This window comes from Anomaloglossus baeobatrachus, chromosome 2 (assembly GCF_048569485.1).
Source record: "Anomaloglossus baeobatrachus isolate aAnoBae1 chromosome 2, aAnoBae1.hap1, whole genome shotgun sequence".
Taxonomy (NCBI): domain Eukaryota; kingdom Metazoa; phylum Chordata; class Amphibia; order Anura; family Aromobatidae; genus Anomaloglossus; species Anomaloglossus baeobatrachus.
This window is the reverse complement of record NC_134354.1, coordinates 705,027,698-705,054,422: the sequence shown is the minus strand read 5'-3', so window position 1 is coordinate 705,054,422 and position 26,725 is coordinate 705,027,698. Positions and strand designations below refer to the sequence as shown.

Sequence of the window (26,725 nt, the reverse complement as noted above, 5' to 3'; positions counted from 1 at the left end):
TTCATCTGAGTTCATTGGGAACTCCATTGAAACTATGACGTCACTGCCACGCACACACACTGCGGAGGGCGCCCCTGCGGTGACCTGGGCTGACCTTATAAGGTCATCTCAGGTCACTGCAGGGAAGCACACACAGCAGTGTGTGTGTCTGCAGGGGCTGCTCTCACAATCAACGGGGGACGTTCGGCTCTCCATTGAATGTGCCAGTGAAGATGGGATCGACATGGACCCTCTCAATTGGATTACTGCGGATCAGGATTAGGGCGTTCACAGAAGTAAATTGGAAAAGAGGATGTCTCTTGTCTTTCTTTAATAATTTTCTCTTTTTAGGTCTTTTCAGGTTCCCTTTTGGGGAATGTTGTGGGACCTCACATTGGATTACGATGGACCTTTTGCATCTCTTAAAAATAAATAAAATTTGTGCACGAGGGCTGAAGTTGGAGGGGGTGTTCAAATTTTAATTGCTATGCTACTTTCAGCTACTGGATTAGTAATAGGGGTGTCTGCTATGGGGGGGCTCCAAATCTCCCAACTTATTATCCTGGCATATTATCTACCCTTTTAAAACGCAATATGCTTAGATTGTTGGAAAATCCCCTTCAATTCCTTCTTTGCTCTGATGCCCGACACCCCCATCAGTCATCTGTGCGCAGCTCTGGTGGCAGCAGAGTGAAAACAAAGAATCATGCGGGATCAGCACAGCGCCACTCACTGGGTAGAGGCCGATCTCAGGTACTGCAGATCACTTCTTATATCAACAGGAAGGGTCCTAATAAGTAAGAATGACCGCTTTAATATATTAACCCCCCCCCCCATAGTAATGCTCTTTTCTTTTTAAACTTAATTTCCCACTGGAGTGAGGAGCTGCGCAGCTTTTAGCAGGGTTTTACCTTGTAGGCAAATGTGACCCAGATTGTAATTCAATCTGTGCAGAGAAGCAAAGGAAAAGGAATGGATGAGAAAAAAGGAATACAAATTCTATAGAAAGATTAATGTGTATATTTTCTAAGAGCTAATAGTTCTAGCAGAAAAACATCAAGACATTATATAAATACACGACTAATATATATATAATTTACACACGTCATTCACAATATTAATATACAATATCTTTATAGGAAAGATGGACATCACTGACGGACGATCCTCTATAGGACAGCGAAGAGACGGTAACATCCAGCCGTTCCACGTCAGCTGCCGCTGCATTAATGGTCATCATAATATTCTAGATTTCTCTTAGGCCAAGAACACACATCTGTATTTAAACATGTATGCAAAAAAATGGCCCTGGTGTCATTAGTGTTTTTAGCGTGTCACCCATGTGTCCATTTTTACCATTGGTGTCATCAGTATTTTTCATGGATGGATCAAAATATATATATTGGTACAGACCAAAAGTTTGGACACACCTTCTCATCTCTAGAACAACTGTTAAGAGGAGACTTTGTGCAGCAGGCCTTCATGGTAAAATAGCTGCTAGGAAACCACTGCTAAGGACAGGCAACAAGCAGAAGAGACTTGTTTGGGCTAAAGAACACAAGGAATGGACATTAGACCAGTGGAAATCTGTGCTTTGGTCTGATGAGTCCAAATTTGAGATCTTTGGATCCAACCACAGTGTCTTTGTAGAAAAGGTGAACGGATGGACTCTACATGGCTGGTTCCCACCGTGAAGCATGGAGGAGGAGGTGTGATGGTGTGCGGGTGCTTTGCTGGTGACACGGTTGGGGATTTATTCAAAATTGAAGGCATACAGAACCAGCATGGCTACCACAGCATCTTGCAGCGGCGTGCTATTCCATCTGGTTTGCGTTTAGTTGGACCATCATTTATTTTTCAACAGGACAATGACCCCAAACACACCTCCAGGCTGTGTAAGGGCTCTTTGACTAAGAAGGAGAGTGATGGGGTGCTACGCCAGATGACCTGGCCTCCACAGTCACCAGACCTGAACCCAATCGAGATGGTTTGGGGTGAGCTGGACCGCAGAGTGAAGGGAAAAGGGCCAACAAGTGCTAAGCATCTCTGGGAACTCCTTCAAGACTGTTGGAAAACCATTTCCGGTGACTACCTCTTGAAGCTCATCAAGAGAATTCCAAGAGTGTGCAAAGTATTAATGAAAGCAAAAGGCGGCTACTTTAAAGAACCTAGAAATAAGACATAAAAAAGTGTGAAACAACTGAAAATAAGCATTTCATTCCACATGTTTTAAATTCATAGTTTTGATGCCTTCAATGTGAATCTACAATTTTTAGTCATGCAAATAAAGAAAACTCTTTGAATGAGGAGGTGTGTCCAAACTTTTGGTCTGTACTGTGTGTGTGATAGATATAGCGCTGAAACCAAAAAAAAAAAAGCAAAAAAAAAAAACACACACTGGAACACTAAGGTTATTTTATGGGGCAGGGATTTTTATTCAGTTATTTTTTTAATATACGGACAAATGTGTCGGGGGGGGGGGGGGGTAAATGATCACGTACTAGATTCTTCATGTGTCTGACAAGACTCACCCATTCCATTCTATGGTGGAGTAAGAAAAAGTATTTGATTCCATATGTATCTAAAGTACAGCATCAATTTTTTACAGAAACTCTGTAAATTGTTAAAACTGCTGAACATATATACCGTATTTTTCGGACCATAAGACGCACTTTTTTCCCCCCAAATGTTGGGGGAAAGTTGGTGGTGCGTCTTATGGTCTGACTGTGGCTGCGGGGAATGAGGTGCTGCGGTGGAGCGGGTCATCGGGGGCACGAGCAGGCTGTAGCAGCCTGCCGTGACCACGTGGGCCCGCTCATTACATATGCACGCCCATCCTCCCGCCCATTTCTCAGCGCTGAAGTCGGCACTGACAGGTGGGCAGGAGGACGAGCGGGGGACGCGCGCATAGTAAAGAGCCGGTCCACATGATCACCCCTGGCAATTACAGCCTGGAGTGATCATGTGCGGCTGTATTCACTGCTCCCCGCGCGTCATCATCAGCGCGGGGTGCAGTGAATCAGTACACTCACCCGTCCCCGTGTGTGGAGCTGTTCCCCTGCAGCACGCAATGTCTTCCTGTCTGTGCCGGTCAGCTGATCTGTGCTGGTCAGCTGATCGGCACAGACAGGAAGACATCGCGTGCTGCAGGGTAACGGCTCCACACACACAGGTCAGTGGCACAGAGCGGAAGATGATCGGTGCTGCAGGGAGTGAGGAACAGGTGAGTATAAACGTTTGTTTTTTTTTCTCTGTGCTATAGGATACAGGCCATATACCAGGATGGTATATGAGCACGATGGGGGCATATAGCAGGATGGGGGTATATGAACAGGATGGATGGGGAGTATATGAACAGGATGGGGGGGTATATGAACAGGATGGATGGGGAGTATATGAACAGGATGGATGGGGAGTATATGAACAGGATGGATGGGGAGTATATGAACAGGATGGATGGGGAGTATATGAACAGGATGGATGGGGAGTATATGAACAGGATGGATGGGGGGGGTATGAACAGGATGGATGGGGGGGGTATGAACAGGATGGGGGGGGTATATGAACAGGATGGGGGGGGTATATGAACAGGATTGGGGGGGTATATGAACAGGATTGGGGGGGTATATGAACAGGATTGGGGGGGGTATATGAACAGGATGGGGGGGGGGTATATGAACAGGATGGGGGGGGGGTATATGAACAGGATGGGGGGGGGGTATATGAACAGGATGGGGGGGGGGGTGTATATGAACAGGATGGGGGGGGGGGGGTGTATATGAACAGGATGGGGGGGTATATGAACAGGATGGGGGGTATATGAACAGGATGGGGGGTATATGAACAGGATGGATGGAGGGTATATGAGCAGGATGGATAGGGGTATATGAGCAGGATGGATGGGGGTATATGAGCAGGATCATATACAAGGTAGGAGGATCATTACCAGGATGGGGTACCTTAGTAGAGAATTTGGGGACATTACCCCCCATAACAGTGTCAGCAGCAGATCCTCGCCCCATAACAGTGTGTCATGACCACATTTTTTTGCTTAAAGTTTTATTTTCCTATTTTCCTCCTCTAAAACCAGGGTGCGTCTTATAGTCCGGTGCGTCTTATAGTCCGAAAAATACGGTAATCTCCATCTATATTATACACACACACAGGAAGAAACTCAGAGTTTTGTTTTTATTTTTTTTTTTTAATACGCTGGTGTGAACTAAGCTTACAGAGGGAATGCCTGGGTGATTGGATATTCCATTAGTAAAATGAATTCTTCTCCTACAAAAGGTGTTGTCTGTGGATAGGCAAACCCTATTAAAGGACATCTGTCACCCGGTTTTTGCTCCCCCATCTGAGAGCAGCACAATGTTGAGACAGAGACCCTGATTCCAACGCTGTGTCACTTACTGAGCTGTTTACTGTCATTTTGATAAAATCCATGTTTTCTCTGCTGCAGATCTAGCAGTTATACAGAATCATTTGCGATCCCACGCTGCAATGAATGTAAACTGTATAACTTCCACCCCGGCCCAGGAGATGTAGTATGATCAGACAATGTCCCTGTACGGTCAGACACGGCCATTACACAGTACATAGCAAGGGCACAAATATAAGATTATACCTACATTTATTGTGACATACTGAAGCAGAGCATATATTCTAACATGATAACGACCCCAAGCGCACCTCTAAGACGACCACTGCCTTGCTAAGGAATCTGAGGGTAAAGGAGCTGGACTGGCCAAGCGTCTCCAGACCTGAACCCTATTGAGCTTCTGTGAAGCATCCTCATACAGAAGGTGGAGGAGCACAAGGTCTCTAACATCCACCGTCTCAGTGATGTTGTAATGGAGGATGGAAGAGGATTCCGGCTGTGTGTTGAGTTATTTAGAGGGCACCAAATTTACACTGTTATACAAGCTATACACTGACTACTTTACATTGTATTAGGGGTGTCAGATCTTCAGTGTTGTCCCATGAATATAAATAATGAAATATTTACATAGATGCCAGGGGTGTACTCACTTTTGTGATATACTGTATGTACGGTTGACACTTTAATTTCACAATGCGGGTTTAGGTGCCCCATATCCTTCCTGAAGGTGGGGAGATGTATATCATATTAACACACTACAAGTGTCTGCAAACCACACACACTCACTTCCAGTTGTTTCCTTCCCTACTAACGTGACCAGCTCTGCACAGTCAGCAAGTATATAATGCAATGCTTCATGGGTATCCTGTGCAATGGACAGAGTCCTGTGCAGAGAACGACAGCCTAACCTTACTGTGCTCAGCCATTATCACTGACCCCAGAGTAGTAATGAACTGGACCAAAAACATTACCTGTGTTTGCTAATAGAAGAAAAATTGATGGATCAAGCCGCCGGATCTGACTACACACAGGATTTGTTTGTGGTCTATATAAATAGACATAAGTCAGCGTTGGAACGTCACATAAATAACAGCAGCAAATCTTAGACTATTTCCATTACCCTCTTGACACGTGTGCACAAAAATAAACAAAAAAAAAACGCAAGTGTGGCAAGGTCCATTCTGACCATTCGTGTGGCAAGTAGAAGAAAAAAAAACCACGACACTCAAATTCATGGTTTTTATGTGTTAAAGATGTAGATAGATTATACAGTTATTAACTAAATAATTAAATGGGGGGGGAATATGACATGGGATCCCCCTCATTTTTTATAACAAGCAAAAGGTAAAACAGACAGCTGGTGGCTGATATTAGGCTGGGAAGGTCCATTGTTATTTTTGCCTTCCCCAGCCTGAAAATACTAGCCCGCAGCCGCCCCATAAGTGGTGCATCACAAGATGCTCCATTTCTGGTGCTTTACCCGGCTCTTCCTGACGCAGTGGCAATTGGTGATCCCCTTGTCCCCACTTATTTACCAACATTGGTCCAATTGCTGTCCGCTTTTCACTGACAGCACTCAGGTCGAAAATACAGCTGTGCCAACTTGTCCTATAGGAAGTTGATGAAACGTTGGAATTCGTAACCCGTACATCATTTTCATGCTGCTATTTTTTGGCTGATGAGAGCCCAATAACCATGGGGCTCCTCAGGCTGAGAATACTAGCCCCCCGCTGTCTGCATTATCTTGGCTGGGTATCAAAATTGAGGGGGACTGCACACTATTTTTTTAAATAATGATTAAGAAAAAAAAAAAAAAAAGCACATGTAGGGGCCCCCGTATTTTGTGAAACACACAGTTGGGGTCTGCAGCCTTGAGCTATATGTGCTGGATATTATAATAAAAAAAAAAAAAAAAAAAAAAAAAAAAAAAAAAAACACGGGACCGTATGCCATTTTTTCAATTTTTTTTTTTTTTTTCTTACACTCCACTTCGGGGACCCAATAACAGACACCAGCAAAGAGAGCAGAGGCGCAGTCTGACTGCAACCAATCGCAGACACTGTCAGAGGGTCAGCAGGGGAAGCATTGAACATTCATAAGATTTAATGAGCGGACATGGAAGCAGTGTGACAACCGCGCACAATGAAACTCGGCAAGTATAACTGTCCTGCTTTATCCAAATTTTTTTTTTTTTTTTAATCCAGGTGGCCAAACCCACAGACTTTCCCCGGGAAGTCAGTGTTCAGGGTTCGTCCAAGTACACTAAGGGGCACTTTGCACACTACAACATCGCAGCTGCGATGTCGGTGGGGTCAAATTGAAGTGACGCACATCCGGCGTCGTTGTCGACATCGGAGTATGTGAATCGTTTTTACTACAATTAACGAGCGCAAAAGTGTCGAAATTGTATGATCTGTGTAGTGTTGGGCATTTCCATAATGTCGCTGCAGCGACAGGTAGGATGTTGTTCCTCGTTCCTGCGGCAGCACACATCGCTGTGTATGAAGCCGCAGGAGCAAGGAACATCTCCTACCTTCATCCTGCCTGCAATGCGGAAGGAAGGAGGTGGGCGGGATGTTTACGTCCTGCTCATCTCTGCCCCTCCGCTTCTATTGGCCACCTGCCGTGTGACGCCGCACGACCCGCCCCCCTTACGAAGGAGGCGGTTCGCCGGCCAGAGCGACGTCGCAGGGCAGGTGAGTGCATGTGAAGCTGGTGTAGCGACAATGTTCGCTACAGCAGCCAACACAAGAAATCGCATCTGCGACGGGGACGGGGACTATCGCATTCTGCATCGCTAAAATCGGCTTGCGATGTCGTAGTGTGCAAAGTACCCCTAAGTGTCATGTTCAGTAGAGACCCAAACTTGGCAGTTTGGGTTCCTCCATCACTACCCATGACTGGTTTAGAGCATATTCATGTGTGTGTACGGCACAGTCACAGTCCAGATTGAAATCCCATATAGAATCAGTGGTAAGACTTGGAAACTGCTGCTCACAGACGCCTCCATCCGATCTCACTGAGCTAGAGATATTTTGTAAAGAAAAATGAGCAAAAATGTCAGCCTCTAGATGTGCAAAGCCAATGGAGACATCCCCAAAAAGATTTCAGCTGTATTATTTTGTAAATATTTAGAAAACTATGTATCATTTTCTTTACACTCCACAAATACTTGCTACTTCATATCTGTATATCACATAAAATCTCACTCTTTTGTTCACATTGCACTCAAAAACTAAGTATGGCAGGTGTCAAGAAGGGGTTAAAGAAAGCGTGTTGCTTTTGCTGACATGTCTGTTTTCCTCATATTATGCCATTCCTGGAGCATCTTCTCTAATTCCTCCTACCAGAAATGTATGACTAAATTAACAGCGGAGTGTTACTGGACATCCCGTGACTGTAGGAGCTGAGCGTATGCACTGCGGGGACACATCTCTGACAACCTGGACTACTGCAAGGATGTTGGGAAAAAAAAAAAATTAATAAATTGTGGACATTCCCACAAGTCGGGTTTTACATGCTGCGATCTCGCTAGTGAGATCACAAGCGATCGTACCCGCCCCCGTCGGGTGTGCACGGGCAAATCGCTGCCGTCGCGCGCAACCTCACTTACCCCCGTCACACGGACTTACCTGCCCTGCGACGTTGCTTTGGCCGACGAACCGCCTTCTTTCTAAGGGGGCAGTTCGTGCGACGTCACATGGCAGCCGTCCAATAGAAGCGGAGGGGCGGAGATGAGCGGGACATAACATGCCGCCCACAACCTTCCTTCCGCATAGCCAATGGACGCAGGTAAGGAGATGTTCCTCGCTCCTGCGGTGTCACACATAGCGCTGCCGCAGGAACAAGGAACAACATCGCTAATTAGAAGAGAATGATTTTTTGTTTTAGGACGACCTCTCCACGGCAAACGATTTTGGCCGCTTTTGCGATCGTTTTAGGTCGCACATAAGTGTCACACGCTGCGATAGCGTGAATGAAGCCGGATGTGCGTCACAAACAACGTGACCCCGACAATAATTCATTAACGATATCGTAGCGTGTAAAGCCCGCTTTACTGTCTATAGTCTCAAAAATATCACCAAAACTAAGCAGTAATAGAAGGGAATTTGAAATATTATTATTAATAATAATAAATAATAATAATGATTTTCCTGGGGTGTTCACAAACAACCACCCCATAAGACCACACTTTGAGGTCGGGGGGTCACATGTCTCTTTAGACACGATATAAAGACTGAAATGTCATGATGTAACATAACATGGTCATGGTGTTCATGCTGCGGAGCGTGGAGGCGGAATTATTCCCAAAACTGATGGATTTTGGTTGTGTATCTTACATGGCTTTGTTGGCATAAACATTAATATAAAGTAACGCCGCTAGTGGGCGACCCCTCCGCACATTCACAAATGTATCAATCACAAAACTCTAAATCACAAAACAGACATGTGCCAGTCATCAGGAAACTTGTGCGAGACGCGAGGAAACATGGACATGTAATAACCAGAAGATGGAGGGAGACGTCCCAGTAATGTCTGGCACATCAGATTAGGGTACAATCTTCCAGCCCAGGATACAGCGCCCGCCCTAGGGATTGGTGATAACACATACAATGCATTGCTGCCATCCAATGTCAACATAAACCACACACACCCCCTCGTGGCCATAAATGCGGATACATCCCCTGAGCTCATAAATACCAATATTCACCCTATTTGTCCATGAATGACAATACACATGACTTTCTCCACCATGCCCATACATGCCAATACAACCCCCCCCCCATGCCCATACACCCCCCAGGTGGATAAATACCTATACACCCCCTCATGCCCATACACCCTCCCATGCCAGTAAAAAATACACCCTTATTCCCATAAATGCCAATATTCACCCTATTTGCCAATGAATGGAGAAAGGTGTGCATATTGTCAATGTGCCAATACACCTCCCCATGCCCATACACCAATACACCACCATACCCATACACCTCCCCATACCCATACACCAATACACCACCATACCCATACACCAATACACCACCATACCCATACACCTCCCCATGCCCATACACCAATACACCACCATACCCATACACCTCCCCATACCCATACACCAATACACCACCATACCCATACACCAATACACCACCATACCCATACACCAATACACCACCATACCCATACACCTCCCCATGCCCATACACCAATACACCACCATACCCATACACCTCCCCATGCCCATACACCACCATACCCATACACCTCCCCATGCCCATACACCAATACACCACCATACCCATACACCTCCCCATGCCCATACACCAATACACCACCATACCCATACACCAATACACCACCATGCCCATACACCTCCCCATGCCCATACACCAATACACCACCATGCCCATACACCTCCCCATGCCCATACACCAATACACCACCATGCCCATACACCAATACACCACCATGCCCATACACCAATACACCACCATGCCCATACACCAATACACCACCATGCCCATACACCAATACACCACCATGCCCATACACCAATACACCACCATGCCCATACACCAATACACCACCATACCCATACACCAATACACCACCATACCCATACACCAATACACCACCATACCCATACACCAATACACCACCATACCCATACACCAATACACCACCATACCCATACACCAATACACCACCATACCCATACACCAATACACCACCATACCCATACACCAATACACCACCATACCCATACACCAATACACCACCATACCCATACACCTCCCCATGCCCATACACCAATACACCACCATACCCATACACCAATACACCACCATACCCATACACCTCCCCATGCCCATACACCCATACACCACCATACCCATACACCAATACACCACCATACCCATACACCAATACACCACCATACCCATACACCAATACACCACCATGCCCATACACCAATACACCACCATACCCATACACCTCCCCATGCCCATACACCAATACACCACCATGCCCATACACCAATACACCACCATGCCCATACACCTCCCCATGCCCATACACCCCCCTACGCATACATACCAATACTCCCCCTATTTGCCCATGAATACCAATACTTGCCCCTTTCCCCCTGTGCCCAGACCCGCACTTCTGCACCGGGCTCTCCTCCTCCCGCGCTCAGTAATTCCTGTCTGTGCAGGGCTAATGTGGCGCCGGTACCTGTCCTCTGACACGCTGATCACCCCGTCCTCCTTGGGCACAATCACTGCCATGTTCACCACGTCCTGGGACCCCTCCACCTTGCTCAGTAATACCGGTTTCCGGGTGAGGGGTGCGGGGCCGATCTCCGCCGCCATCCTCCTCCTCTTCTACCTGATGCCCAGGTGTGCGGTGCCCGCTCCTGTCAGCAGCAGACGCCGGGCACAGACTGGCAGCACTACACAGCAGCCGTCCAGCCTCAGCGCCGAGCTTCTGTCAGCTGACACACACGTCACCGCTAAGGACACGCCCCTCACTTCTTATTTATTTATTTTTTTTATTTCACTCATCTTTATTGATGTGTGTGGTGTTCGTGGACTTTGTGGCCGCGTGCTTGTCACGTGATGTGTGTAGCTTTCACAGGTCCGAGGGCTGCAGGTCACGTGACTGCTGCTCCAGCTGTACACTGTTGGAGCGAGGACAGGTCCTCTGTAACTCCTCCTGTCACATGACTGCAGATACAACTTCTCAGCTAGAGAGCTGTCTGCAGTCATTACACACACGTCAATCTCTGCCAGTGAGATTTAGCACACCCTGGGGGGGGGGGTCATAGTTTCATAGGTTTTTTTTTATAGTTTTTAAGGTTGAAGGGAGACTCTAAGTCCATCTAGTTCAACCCGTAGCCTAACATGTTGATCCAGAGGAAGGCAAAAAAAAACCCCAATGTGGCAAACAAGTTCCAATGGGGAAAAAAATTCCTTCCTGACTCCACATCCAGCAATCAGACTAGTTCCCTGGATCAACACCCTGTCATAAAATCTAATATACATAACTGGTAATATTATATTTTTCAAGAAATGCGTTCAGGCTCTGCTTAAATGTTAGTAGTGAATCACTCATTACAACATCATGCGGCAGAGAGTTCCATAGTCTCACTGCTCGTACAGTAAAGAATCCTCATCTGTGATTATGATTAAACCTTCTTTCCTCAAGACGTAGCGGATGCCCCCGTGTTCCAGTCGCAGGCCTAGGTGTAAAGAGATCTTTGGAAAGGTCTCTGTACTGTCCCCTCATATATTTATACATTGTGATTAGATCCCCCTAAGCCTTTGTTTTTCCAAACTAAATAACCCCAAGTTTAATAACCTGTCTTGGTATTGCAGCCCACCCATTCCTCTAATAATCTAGGTCGCTCTTCTATCTACCTGTAAGATTATGCTATTTATAACCTTCTATACTTTTGCTAACAAGAAATGCATCCATTCCTCTCTTAAATTCATTCAGTGAGTTGGCCATCACCACTTCCTCAGGAAGAGAGTTCCAGAGCCTCACTGCTCTTACCGTGAAGAACCCTCTTCTATGCTGATGTAGGAATTTTCTTTCCTCCAATCGAAAAGAATGCCCCCTTCCTTGTTCTTGTCATAGTCCTTGGTACAAACAGATCATGGGAGAGATCTCTATATGGCCCTCTGATATATTTGTACATATTTATTAGGTCTCCCCTAAGTCTTTTCTTTTCTAGAGTAAATAGACCTAATTTTGATAACCTTTCCGTGTATTGTAATGCACTCATTCCATTTATTATTTTAGTAGCCCGCCTCTGAACCCTTTCAAGTTCAGTAATGTCTTTCTTCAGCACCGGCGCCCAAAATTGCACACAATACTCCAAGTGTGGTCTGACGAGTGATTTGTACAGAGGGAGAATGATGTTTTCATCTCGTGCCCCCAGACCTCTTCTAATGCATCCCATCACCCTATTTGCTTTGGTGGCTGCTGCCTGACACTGGGCACTCCAGTTTAGATTCTTATTCACTAAGATGCCTAAGTCTTTTTCCATGTCTGATTTCCCCAGCAGTTTCCCATTTAGTAAGTAATCGTAGCATCTGTTTCTCCTTCCCATGTGCATAACCTTACACTTATCTGTGTTAAACCTCATTTGCCATTTTTCAGCCCAATTCTCCAATTTACTCAAATCCATCTGTAGTTGCAAACTGTCCTCCTTTGTGTTAACTACCTTACATAGTTTTGTATCATCTGCAAATACTGATATTTTACTCTGTAAACCATCCACCAGATCATTAATAAATATATTAAATAGTAGGGGGCCCAATACAGACCCCTGTGGCACCCCACTAGTAACCCTGGCCCAATCTGAGTATGCACCATTAATAACCACTCTTTGTTTTCTACCACTAAGCCAGCTACCTACCCATCTACACACATTTTCCCCGAGCCCAAGCGTTCTCATTTTACTTAGCAGTCTTTTATGTGGGACAGTGTCAAATGCTTTACCGAAGTCGAGATAAATGACATCCAATGATTCTCCTCGGTCCATGTGAGAGCTTACATCCTCATAGAAGCTGATCAGGTTAGTTTGACAGGAGCGATCCTTCATAAATCCATGTTGATATGGAGTTAAACAGTTATTAACATTGAGACATTCCATAATAGTATCCCTTAAAAACCCTTCAAACATTTTACCCACAACAGATGTTAAGCTTACCGGCCTATAGTTTCCAGGTTCCCTTTTGCACCCTTTTTTGAATATTGGTACCACATTTGCTAGCCGCCAATCCAGTGGAACAGACCCAGTTTCTATAGAGTCTTTAAATAAAAGGAATAGAGGCCTGTCTATCACATTACTTAACTCCCTTAATACCCGAGGGTGAATGCCATCAGGGCCTGGTGATTTGTCAATTTTAATGTTACTAAGTCGGTTCTGCACTTCTTCCTGGGTTAGGCAGGTCATACTTAATGGGGCATTTACATGATCACTCTGCATTTCCCCTGGCATATGCTTTTCCTGTGTGAACACAGTTGAGAAAAAAGTATTTAAAACATTTGCTTTTCCCACATCGCTTTCTATGATTTTACCCTCATTATTCTTTAAAGGGCCAACACCATCAATTTTAATCTTTTTTTTGTTTATGTAATTAAAGAATAGTTTGGGATTTGCTTTGCTTTCCTTAGCAATGAGTCTCTCAGTTTCTACTTTTGCTAAATATATTTGTTTTTTACACATTTTATTTTTTTCTCTATATATTTTTAATGCTTCCTCGCTGCCTTCTTGTTTTAGCTTTTTAAATGCCTTTTTCTTATTATTCATTGCCCCTTTTACATCCTTATTTAGCCACATTGGTTTTCTCCTGTTCCTAGCCCTTTTATTTCTGTATGGTATGGCTAGCTCGCAGTGGGTGTTTAATACCGATTTAAACATGTCCCACTTATTTTCTGTGCTCCCATTTTTGAGGACATTGTCCCAATCAATTTGGCAAAGGTCTTCTCTAAGCTGATCAAACTTTGCTTTCCTGAAATTCAGCGTTTTTGTAACCCCCCTCCAAGGCACCTTACTAAAGGACAAGTGGAATTGTATTATATTGTGGTCACTATTCCCGAGGTGCCCATCCACTCGTACGTCTGTTATTCTATCTGGCCTGTTGCTTAAAATTAAGTCCAGAAGGGCTGCCCCTCTAGTTGGGCCCGGCACAAGTTGGGACAGATAATTATCCTTAGTTACTGACAGAAACCGGTTTCCTTTCTGAGATACGCAGGTTTCAGTTTCCCAGTCTATATCGGGGTAATTGAAGTCCCCCATAATAATCACCTCATTGTGATTTGCTGCTTTGTCTATTTGTTTCAATAATATATTTTCAGTGGTTTCTGTTATATTTGGTGGCTTATAACAAACCCCTATGAGGATTTTATTAGTTTTCCCTCCTTGTATCTCCACCCATAGAGACTCCACCTCTTCATTTCCCTCTTGAATATCTTCTCTTAGTCTGGGCTTTAAACTGGACTTTATATATAGACAGACTCCACCCCCTGGACTTTATATATAGACAGACTCCACCCCCTGGACTTTATATATAGACAGACTCCACCCCCTTTCCTTTTTTTACGATCCCTCCTAAACAATTCATATCCTTGCAGGTTAGCCGCCCAGTCATAACTATCATCTAACCATGTCTCAGTTATTCCTACTATGTCGTATTTCTCCTCATACATTACCAGCTCCAGTTCCTCCATCTTATTGGTCAGGCTTCTTGCATTGGTCAGCATGCAGGAAAGAAGTTTTGCTCCCCTTTTCTCAGCTTCCTTCTGATTACCCTGTCTTGGGTCCTCTTTACGGCATCTAGTATCCTTGATTAGTTTGTCCTTCTGCTGCATGTTCTTGTCTGCTGTTTTTTCTCCCATCCCCTCTTCTTCTAGTTTAAAGCCCTCCTGATGAGTGTGGCAAGCCTTCTGGCGAACGTGTGTTTCCCAGGTTTTGTGAGGTGTATCCCGTCCCTTGCGAGAAGTCCATCGTAGAGGTAATTCACTCCATGGTCCAAGAATCCAAATCCTTGCTGCCTGCACCACCGTCGTAGCCAGTTGTTCAAATCTAGTAAAGGGTCAATCCCATTAGTGTGCCTGCAGGGTAATTGCATGGCACCCATGAGTTCCCATAACTGATGAAGACCCATTTGACTGTCATTATGAGGAGCCAGTGATTTTTTACTATACACAGCAGTGCTTATGCATTGCTATGTATAGTACAAGCGATCATACAATCCCAGCTTCAAGTCCCCATAGAGGACTAAACTACAGTAAAAGTAAAAATGTTTTTAAAAAATATAAAACTTCAAATCCTCAGCCCCCTCTGCACCATTAAAAATGATGCAATAAAAAAAATACTCCTATTTTATATCGCTGCATTCATGAGGTATTATTTATGTGTACCTAATGTAATGGTATTGTTTCTATATACAGTTTATGGATGTATCATTTATATGTGCAATATGAGCGATATTGTTTGTACATACTTTGTATAATGCTATTATTTATATGTCCAGTATATGGCAATAACATGTGTAGAGTATAATGTACTGTATGTCCAATGTGCCACCCCCACGTCAGCAGCCGGGCTGCTCGAATCCAGACCCGTGGTGGTTCGAGGGGATTCCGGACCCGGGGGTCGTGCGGCCACTCGAATAAAGGGGGGGTATTTACAGGGGATGGTGTATATAGAGTTCATGACGCCACCCGTGGTGTGTGGTAAGGTGGAGTACCACCGCTGCAGCTGGAAATACCCAGTGGCGATGTAGTGGGCAGCCAGGTGTTCAACCCCTCCACGGGCAGGGAGGATGCCCCGAGACTCGGTGATGGTCAGGGGGGAGTGCCGTTGGGGAGGTAAGGGTCACTTGCATACTCACTCAGTCCATAAAGCTGACACCGACAACTTAGTAAAGCAAAGTTCTGGACACCGCTTCCGCTGAGGGGGAGCACGCTTGGGTCCCGTTTCTGCTGGTGTTGCCTGATGATCTGTGACCTTTCCCTTGGCTCCTTGTTCTCTTCTAGTTGGCCCCTATAGCTTGAAACTAATCGGGTCCCGCTTCCCAGTGTGGCTAACTGGGTGAGCTTGCTCTCAGGGTTCACGCTTGGGATTTCCTGGACCGTTTTAGTGGAAAGTCCTATCCCCCTCGTTGCGCTAGTACCCCGATTTTGCAGCGGGTGGAGAGCGGATCTTGAAGGCTCTGTTCTCGTCGGGTGAATTGTCAGGTTGCCTGAAGCTACTCTCTGACCTAGGGTCCACATACCTCGTCGTGCCCTGGTCCCAGCCCGGTGATGGTACAAGACACGCCGGATGTCCTCCACGACAATACCGTGCCCCTTGTCACGATCCCCTGCGACCGGGGTCCAGCTCCTACCAGGCCCAGACCACCGTCTGCTACCTAGTACTTCCAAGGAGCCCGGCTCCTGACCTCCTCTCTCCTTAACTTCCAACACTCCACTGGCCTACTCCTGACACTCCTGACCTCCCCTTACCAACTCCCCCAAGTGGCCAACCCTAATCCACTCAGGCCATCCACTGGTGTGTCTGGTGGGTGTGGTGCAGAGTGTTCCTAAGATTTTGATTATATGGTTTTGGCAACACCATTGGTTAGGGGCCCATAACTAAGGAGGAGGTGGATATTGCACAGAAGGGCAGATTGCACAATACCCTGTGACGACCTGATAGGCCAGGGCGTCACACCAACATAAAACTGCCTATAAATCACAAAAAGTTACAAAGTATCCCTTAAGGCCCCGTCACACACAGAGATAAATCTTTGGCAGAGCTGTGGTTGCAGGGAAATCATGGACATATTGTTCCATTTGTACACAGCATAAACCTGGCACTGATTGTCCACAATTTCACTGCAACCACAGATCTGCCGCAGATTTATCTCTGTGTGTGACAGGGCCTTAAGGGTACGCTGACATGACCGTATGACTCCTATGAGTGCAATTTGAGAACATTTCTCATTGCCCTCTGACCAATATTAGTCAATGAGTTGGAGCAGATGGTCAGGTTTTTTTTTTCATCTAGATTCTGGAAGAGAAAAAAGTTGCTGCCTGCTGCGATTTGTTGCCAGAATCGTGCGAGACTCGCCAATACAAGTCAATGGGTGCGAGAAAAAAACGGACGCCACACAGACCATTCTAGTGACGTCTGTTTGTATGTATATATTACTATTCTATAACACAGAACACTGTAAATGGTCCTGTAAATGACTGTAAATGAACAATGGATGATGAGAAAAAAACGGATTGCACACGAACAGCGCACGGATGACAAGTGAGAAAAAAATTGTCCTACTCTCCTCGATGACAATGGGACCATTTTTTCATATGTTTGTGTGAGTCCAGCCTTAAAGGGAACCTGTCACTTAGGATAACCCTGTTAAAGGGAACCTGTCACCAGATTTGTGCCCTATAAGCTGCGGCCACCACCAGTGAGCTCTTACATACAGCATTCCAGAATACTGTATATAAAAGCCCAGGCGGCTCTGTAGAATGTAAAAAACACTTTTATAATACTCACCTAGTGGGTGATTCGGTCCAACGGGTGTCGCTGCTCTCGGTCAGGCACTTTCTCCATCATGTAAATAGGAGAGGCTTTAGTCCCCTGGGCATCGCTTCACCCTGTGGGCGTTTGCATGTCTCCGTGTTATCACGTCCCTGTGGGCATGATATCATGGATTTACATGAGCAACGTCACCGTCAGCTCCTGGAGATCCCGCGCGTGCACACTTGCCATTCGCGCAGGCTTCATATCCAGGTGTTTACTTGCTGAATTTAGACGCGCTCTGCGCCTGGTAGGAACCGCAGGAGTGTACTGATCATGCACAGTGCGCTTGTGAAGCCGGCAAGTAAACACCCAGATATGAAGGCTGCGAGAACGGCAAGCGCATGTGCAGGATCTCCAGGGAATGACAGTGACATCAGGGGCGTAATACCACAGAAAGCTCCTGGAGATCCAGCGTGTGCGCTTGCCGTTCTCGCAGCCTTCATATCCGGGTGTTTACTTGTGCCGGCTTTAGACGCACTCTGCACATGGTAGGAACCGCAGGAGTCTACTGATCATGCACAGTGCGCTTGTGAAGCCGACAAAAAACACCCGGATATGAAGGCTGTGAGAACGGCAAGTGCACGCGTGGGATCTCCAAGAGTGACGTCAGGGGCGTGATACCATAGAAAACTCCTGGAGATCCAGCACGTGCGCGTGTGGCGCCCTGGACAAGCCAGGGGCCACAGAGAACAACACCTACACACCCCACACTCCCGGTCAGGCAGACCGAAGTCAGACAGAAAACCCTTGTTGCCTTCCTCCAGGGGCTGATGTTCACACCAGGGGGTGGGCCAGGCGGTTGGTCCCGCCCACCGAGGAGTTCACAGTCCTGGAGGCGGGAAAAGGAGACAGATTAGTTTTGAAGGTGAAAGTGGAAGGAATGAAAGTGGTAGTGGAGCAACTATCTGACAGCGTCCGGGTGTGTGGCCCGGGCGGTACAGCAAGGTTGGCAGACGGTGGTGACCGTCTGCAGGAGTGGCCTATCGGAGTCTACCATAAGGACCGTGGACGGGCGGTGGCCCGGCGGTACCGGACCGGTACACAAAGAGAAGTCAGCACCATCTGGCAGGGGCTTACGGACCCCGGCAAGGCTAGGAGTCGCCGTGAATTTGCCAAATTCGTTAGCGAAGGGAACCTCCTGGGTTTCCCAGCAGCCAAGACCCGACAGAAGGCAACAGTCCAACCAAGAGAGGGAAACACAGCCACCGCCAAGGCTACCGTTCCCAGGGCCAGAGCCTGCGGGCAAAAGGGGCTCCTCCGGCCCAAATCCAAGCTGGGGAGCGGGTTACCAGTGGGAACCCATTGGAACCATCTACCGTACATAGGTGCAGGGAAAGGCAGTCACCATCAACCTGCCGGGAGAAACAACACCGCAGCCGCCTGTGGGACCCGTCCATCCAGCCGTGTGTTTTACCGAGAACTGTGTCCTCATCATTGGCTGAGTGAGTACCACCGTGCCGTGCGGCACAGCGCTGCCCCCGCGACCCTGCAGCTCACCAGGCCCCGTAACCCGCCTGCCATCCATCCCTACCCCATCACCGGGCCCCGGGACAACCAACCCCGTACCCACGGAGGGGAGAACTAACAACAAAGCTGCTCCCTGTCACCGCTCCCGGGATCCCCGTCCAGAGCAGCGGTGGTGTCACCAATATCACCACAACCGTGGGTGGCGTCACGGACAATACTCAAATCCCCCACAATCAAATCCCCACCCTTTTCACTCACGGGCGAGGAGCGCCGCTCGAGTCCCCGGGATCCGGCCCACCGCTCAAGCCACCACAGAGCAGCAGCAGCTGGACCCGAGCAGTGGGAGAGCGCAGCGTCCCCTCCTCCGCCCGCGACACGCGCTTGCTGTTTGCGTAGCCTTCATATCAGGGTGTTTACATGCTGGCTTCACAAGCACACGTTGCTCATGTAAATCCATGGTATCACGCACACAGGAGCGTGATACCATGGAAAGCATGCAAACACCCACAGGGTGATGCGACACCCAGGGGGCTAGACCCTCTGCTATTTACATAGGGAACATGTAAGTTATAAAAAAATGTTTTATAAAATCATATTACACAATATTCCAACACAGGGATGGGTAGGAAGGGGTTTCTAGGACACACATCACCCTGCTTGTAGGTTAGACAGGTTCCCTTTAAGGACTAGCTGTCGGTGAGCGGCGTCACCATTTCACTATATTAGGGTGCCAACCTCCGCGGTTAGGAAGGGAGATATTAGGGAATTTGCCCTGGGCCCCTTCCTTGATTCATACTGTATGTGTAACAGCATAGTTTTTAACATATATATGTTCTATCCCCACTTAGAAGCAATTGAAGGCAGGTAGTTGGGTAGAAGTGTGAGGAGTCTTACCTTCGTTTCCACTAGGTGAGGCAGACATGACAAGAGCGCTCCAGGGTGGATGGATTCAAATGTACACACGCTGAGATGAAGCAACAGCGGTTTATTTATTCCTCCATGAACAAACGTGCAGCAATACAGTGGTTCAAGTGGCTGTAACTGTGGTAGTCTTGTGATGGTTGTCCTAGAGCTGCTGCTGGTCAAAAACTTTTCCTTTCTGAAGCCCAAAGGACAGAGATGTGCTCCTTACGATGCACTGACTAAAAGTGAAACTAATGCCGGCGTCACACGGGACGATCTATCGTGCAATCGCACGAGCGATCGTACCCGCCCCCATCGTTTGTGCGACACGGGCAATTTGTTGCCCGTTTCGCACAAAGTCGTTTACCCCCTTCACACGTACTTACCTCTCGAATGACCTCGCTGTGGGCGGCGAACATCCTCTTCCTGAAGGGAGAGGGACGTTCGGCGTCACAGCGACGTCACTCAGCATCCGCCCAATAGAAACGGAGGGGCGGAGATGAGCGGGACGTAACGTCCCGCCCACCTCCTTCCTTCCGCATTGCCGGAGGACGCAGATAAGCTGTGTTCGTCGTTCCTGGGGTGTCACACGGAGCGACGTGTGCTGCCTCGGGAACGATGAACAACCGGAACACAGAAGGAGGACCGACATTTTGAAAATGAACGACGTGTCAACGAGCAACGATAAGGTGAGTATTTTTGCTCGTCCACAGTCGTTCGGAGGTGTCACACACTACGATATGTCGAACGATGCCGGATGTGCGTTATTTACGACGTGACCCTGACGACATATCGCCCGTATATCGTACCGTGTGACGCCGGCATAACCTGGAGGCAGGATGTGAGGTCATCTATAGGGCTGAAAACACTCCCAAAGGCTGGACTATAAAGAACCAGGGGAACAGAAAAGCCTAACCAGTAGATGGCAGCAAAGGACAAGCATGAACCTAACTTAAATGCCACTCCGCCCTAAGACCTGGCTGTGTTCATAACCATTGTAGCAGGAGCCTAGCAGCCCATACATGGAGGTTTGTAGTCCAAATAGTGGCATTTTGCCCAGATAAGGATGTTTTTAACCTAGATAGTGGCATTTAAGTTAGGTTCCCGAATTACAGAGATATACCTTGCCGTTGGTCTCCGGGCTTACATGCATTGGCCAATACATAAACTAAATATCTCTCTTTTGCAGTAATGCAGTGCCATGTTTTCCCTGGTAAATGTTTGGCTTTTTTTCAGTGTGCAACTGTTTGCATTTATAGTTACTATGTTTTTTCAGTTAGCACCTGTTCACATTTGTTGGATGTGCGGGTCAGTTTTTTGATATTCCCTTCCCCACAGAGACGCGCACTTACTCACTGATGCAGCTGACTCTCACATCGTTACCCGGTGTCCCCGCACTCCTCCACGTGGGTGCTTCCTACTTCCCCCCTCCCGGGCTTGTGCAAGAAGCACTGGTCCTCCAAGAGTGCTCATAGGGAGTGCGCGGGTGCACACCCCTGACCTTCTCTTAAAGTGCCAGTTTGCAATTTCCTGCAAGTGTCTCTCAGCCTATCACAGAGGCTCTGGGTACTTACGGCACTCTCCCACTAGGGGACGGGCATGATCAATGTGTTCAGTTATTTACTGGTTCTATACCCTAGCCAGCTAATTGTTAGGTCCCCTTGTCCGTTGTGCTTCTGTTACAGTGTACAGTGCCCTTGCCTGTCTCTCGGTTACGTTGGTGCCTTGTGTATGTCCACCCCAGCCATGTCACCAGCCTCAGCTACCCTGTAGACCCTTGCTATACTAGAGACTGTGCCTGTCCTCCCCGGCCGTGCTGTCAGCCTCAGCTACCCCGGAGGTCCTTGCTATACTAGAGACTGTGCCTGTTCTCCCTGATTATGCCATCTGCCTCAGCTACCCCAGAAGTCCTTGCAATATTTGAGACTATGCCTGTCATCCCAGGTCGTGCCACCGGCCTCAGCTACCCCATAGGTCCTTGCTATACTAGAAACTGTGCCCGTCCACCCCAGCCATGCCACCAGCCTGAGCTACCACAGAGGTCCTTGCTACACTAGTGACTGTGTTCATTTGTCCCCATGTCTGTACCTGCCCTAAGAGTCATCTGCCACAGTTCCGGTCACTGCCCTGGCAGTGATACCTGGCATCTGCCTCACAGTGGGCGCTTAGTCTCTCCCCTCCCACTAAGGGTAAGCCCAGGGTCCCCCTGTAGTCCAGTGGGTCCACTCCTACTCACCGATTTACCATGTCCTGCAGTGAGTGTTACACCTTTATTTTGTAAAAAAGCGTTTTTTTTAGTGTGATAGTAGTCAAATCTAAAAAAAAACCTATGTAAACCTGGTATAATAAATCCAATTCTTCAACTGCTGTTGATTTGCTCATTCTGCTTCTCAAAGATTACAGCAAAGCACAGCTCATATTTATCGTGCGCTCTATTTGAGCTCTTATATTGGGGATTATGTGTAAATCTCTGAAAAATGTGATTCAGAAAACATTCCAAACCGAAAATCCACTGTAATGAGGCAGAGAGAATCACTTTGAACTCCTGTTTGGCCTGTGGTCTGCCGGTGTACATTTTTTATGCGCCTTTTTAGATGTGCACAATAGTTTTGTGCACTTCTGAAAGCATGGACACCACTGAACAAAGGCCATATGGAGTCCGTCAATTACGCGTTTCAGAGGTGTAGATGGAAAGCCTGATGTAACTGTGCAGCATAGAGCACAGGATAAATGTGAACTGATCCAAAATGTTCTGTATCTCAAATTGCCACCAAAAACCATTCATCTCAGCCCACAAAAACAAAAGTCCTCACTCAGGTCCGTCATCTATTAATGTAAATATAGGGGGCTTCCACTTTTCTGGCATGTCAAGGGCTCTACCAATGTGACATGGCAATCCCAAAGCATTCCAGCTAAATTTGCACTACAATATGGCAGTCCTTCTCTTCCGAGCCCTGCCATGCGCAGTAGTTTTTCACCGCATATGGAATATCGGCATACTTAGGAGAAATTGCATTTGTAATTGTACAATTCATTTTCTGCTGTTAACCTTTAGAAAATTCAAAATTTCATAAATTTCATAGAAAAGCAACATAATTGTGGAGAAAATATATATATTTTTTTTTTCATTTTTATGGCTTAACGTTAGAAATTTCTCTGAAGCACCTGGCGGTTCAAGATGCTCCTACCTCTAGATGTAAATTCTAAATTTCTTGAGGGCTCTAGTTTACAAAATGGGGTTATTTGTCAATAGTTTCCACTATTTAGGCACATTAGGGGCTCTCCAAATGCGACATGGTGTCCTCTAACTTTTCCAGCTAATTTTACGTTCCAAAAGTCAAATGGCGCTCCTTCCCTTCCTAGACCTGCCGGTCGCCAAAACAGTGGTTTCCAACTACATATGAGGTATCAGCCTACTTAGAAGAAATTACAAATCAAATTGTAAGGTTCATTTTTTCCTCTTTGTGAAAATTAAACATTTTGAGGAAAAATGTATTTTGTTCATTTTCACGGCTCAACGTTATAAACTTCTGAAAAGCACCAGTTAGTTCAAGCTGATCATCCATCAAATATCTAGATAAATTCCTTGAGGGGGTCTTCATTCCAAAATGGGGTCACATGTGGGGGGTTTCTACTATTTAGGCCTATCAGGGGCTCTCAAAACACAACATTTCGTCTGCTAATGATTCCAGCCAATCTTGTGTTCGAAAAGTCAAATGGCGCACCTTTCTATCCATGAAGGATATCAGCATACTCTGGAGAAATTGAACAACAAATTGTATTGTGCATTTTCTCCTGTTTTTGTGAAAATGAAAAAAAAAATGGGGATAAAGTATCATTTTTGGGAGAAAAAGTAAAATTTTAATTTTTTCCTTAAACATTGCTTTAGCTCCTGGGAAGCATCTGAATCATTGAATGGTAGAGTTGGAAGGGACCTTCCTTCTGGGTCATCTGGTCCAGGCCCCTGCTCAATACAGAGTTCACTAAATCACCCAACACAGATGTCTGTCCAGTCTCTTTTTGAATACTTCCATTGAAGGGGAACTCACTACCTCTTGTGGGAGCCTCTTCCACTCCTTGATCACCCTCATTGTCAAAAAGTTTTTTTCTAATATCTAATCTGTGTCTCCGTCCAATCAGTTTCATCCCATTGCTTCTAGCCTTTCCTTGTGCAAATAAGAATAGGGCTGATCCCTTTACAGTGTGTTATGCTCATGGAGTGAGAACGGTATTAGTCGGTCCACTGAACCGATAGCACCGTTCACTTGCCTGGAGAGTTCACTTGCCTGGGGGAGCGAACTGGACCTACCACCGAATCTTCACTACTGCCACAGGAGGTTGCAACAGGTACATACTGTATGCTGGCAAGTGGCCGGCACAGGGCAGTCCCAGGGGAAAGTACAGTCTCTGATGGAAGCAGTAGCAGGCAGAGTCTTGGATCTGTCTGGTATGGATAGATGGATACAGCAACAGCGACCGGCTTGGATATTATAGGAGCAGGTATTGTGTTAGCCAGTGTAATGTTTGGTACAAAGCAGGATCCACGGGACTGTGCACCGGACTCCCCCAGGGAGGCTACCAGGAGAGAACCCCTATACAGGGGCTGTCTGGCGGCCACCCCAGAAGGCCTAGATGCACAGTAGCTGAGACACGACAGGAACATGGGTTAGGATCCTTAAGATGTCCATGCAGGATAGGGAGGCTGGTCCAAGGGTAGAAGTAGGCTGAGGAAAATCGGGACGGATGAGAGGAACCAGTTACAGGTGCCGACTGGTGGTCACAGACGGAGTCCAGGATCAGCGAGGGTGCAGACAGATGATACCGGGTGGAGTCCAGAACCGGCGACAGGTACAGGCTGACAGAAGGTGATGGAATCCACAGCAGATCGTCACCGGGGAATCTCCTGGAAGACCAGTGGGCTGGACACACACAGGCTGGCAGTCATGATCTGTGGGCAGAGACAGGGTTAACCTGGGTACGTGACACAGAGGGACCTGAACACCTAGCACAAGAGACGAGGCTATAAGTACACGTTGAACAGGCACCACTCACATGGAAAAGGAAGTCTTATATACCCTATACCTGTATTCAGCCATATTCTGTTTCAGAGATGCTGGCCCTTTAAGAGAAGGTGAGTGAGCGCGCCCGCACCCTAGTGCGCATGTGCGAGACCCGGAGATCAGTGCAGGAGGAGACGCAGGAGAGCTGGAGGCAGAATCCCGGTCTGCCGCGAGATGGCGGCGATGGGAAGCAGGGAGCATGGAGGAGGCTGAGGAGGGGAGCAGGAGCGTCAGCTGCGGTCAGAGCGCACGGGGACCGGGTTGGTGAGTGAGGAGCGGTGTAAAGATAAGCGGTGCCGTGACGAGCGGCGCCGTGGCCCCGGGAGCGTGACAGCCAGTCAGCGTGGATGAATGTGCAGCAGTAGCAGTTAGGGTAGCAAGGAAACATAAACATGAGTCAGCAGCAGCATGTAGCACAACAGCAGCAGCGACAGCAGCACTAAGGACTTGAGAACTAGCAACTTAAGTAACTCGTTGCCCAGTCACCTCCCTTAAGGGGAAGGTGCCTTAAATACCTGAAACATCTCAGCTGACCTGAGAGGCACTTCCGGGTCAGGACGCATTGGTCTTGTAAGAAAAGAGCCGTGGCTGTGCGTGTACCTACCGAGCATTCCCAGGAGGCCTGAGAGGTGACAGCAGCATGATCCAAGGACGGGAAGGACAATGCAGGATGGCCAGGCAGGTGAGAAAACTGACAGCCCCACCAGGGGAGAGGACAGCGCAGGGACGCCGGTGCGGGCATTATACAGTGTGACAGTCCTTGACATATTTGTAGACAATAATTACGTCTGCTGTCAGTCTTCTTTTTTGCAAGCTAAACATTCCCAAATCCTGTAACTGTTCCTCATAGGACATGGTTTGCAGACCGATCATCATTCTGGTCGCTCTTCTCTCAATTTGTTCCAGTTTGTTGATGTCTTTTTTAATATGTGGTGCCCAGAAGTGGACACAGTATTCCAGATGAGCGGTGACAAAAGAAGAGTAGAGGGTGATAATTACTTCAAGTGATCTAGACTGTATACTTCTGTTAATACTTCCCAGAATTGTGTTTGCATTTTTTGCTGCTGCATCACACTGTTGACTCATGTGCAGTCTGTGATCTATTAGCATACCCAAGTCTTTTTCACACGTGCTGTTGCTTAGCCCTTATCCTCTCATTCTGTATATGCTTTTTTTCGTGTTTCTTGCCAAGATGTAGGACTTTGCATTTCTCCCAGTTAAAAACCATTCTTTTAGATACTGCCCACTGTTCCAGATTGTTTAAATCTTTTTGAATCCTCTCTCTCATCTTTAGTTTTAGCTATCCATCCTAGCTTTGTGTTATTAGCAAATTTACCCTCAATTCCTTCATCTAAATAATTGTTAACAATGTTGAACAACACAGGGCCCAAGACAGAGCCCAGTGGTACTCCACTTGAGATATTCTGCCAGCTAGATGTGCAGCCATTTATGACCATTTTTGGGTCCGATTACTAAGCCAGTTATGTGTCCATCTAACAATTGCCTTGTCCATTCCATACTTTGTTATTTTTTCAATAAGAATGGAATAAGTTACTTTTTCAAATGCTTTGCTGAAGTCAAGATATACCTATATCTACTGCATTTCCCTGAAGAGTTAATAAACTTCTTGCATGTGGTTTTGAGCAGTGTGAGGGGTGCAGTTTTAAGAATGGTGTCACTTTTGGGTATTTTCTGTCACCTAGGCCTCTCAAAATAACTTCAAATGTGATGTGGTCCCTAAAAAATGGTTTCGTAAATTTTTGTTGCAATAAATGAGAAATTGTTGATAATTCTGTAACCCTTCTAACAACCTAACAAAAAAAATGTTTCCAGAATTGTGCTGGTATAAAG

General features: G+C 46.8%; 1 protein-coding gene across 1 annotated transcript in view; it reads right to left on the bottom strand.

Moving 5' to 3' along the window:
- Positions 1-10,789, bottom strand: part of WDFY2 (WD repeat and FYVE domain containing 2) — a 129,264-nt gene extending 118,475 nt beyond the window's left edge. The window contains exon 1 of the mRNA XM_075334580.1: positions 10,595-10,789. Coding sequence (XP_075190695.1) covers positions 10,595-10,731 — 137 coding nt within the window. The 5' untranslated portion in view covers positions 10,732-10,789. The remainder of the gene's footprint in view (positions 1-10,594) is intronic.
- Between the last annotated feature and the right edge of the window lie 15,936 nt (positions 10,790-26,725).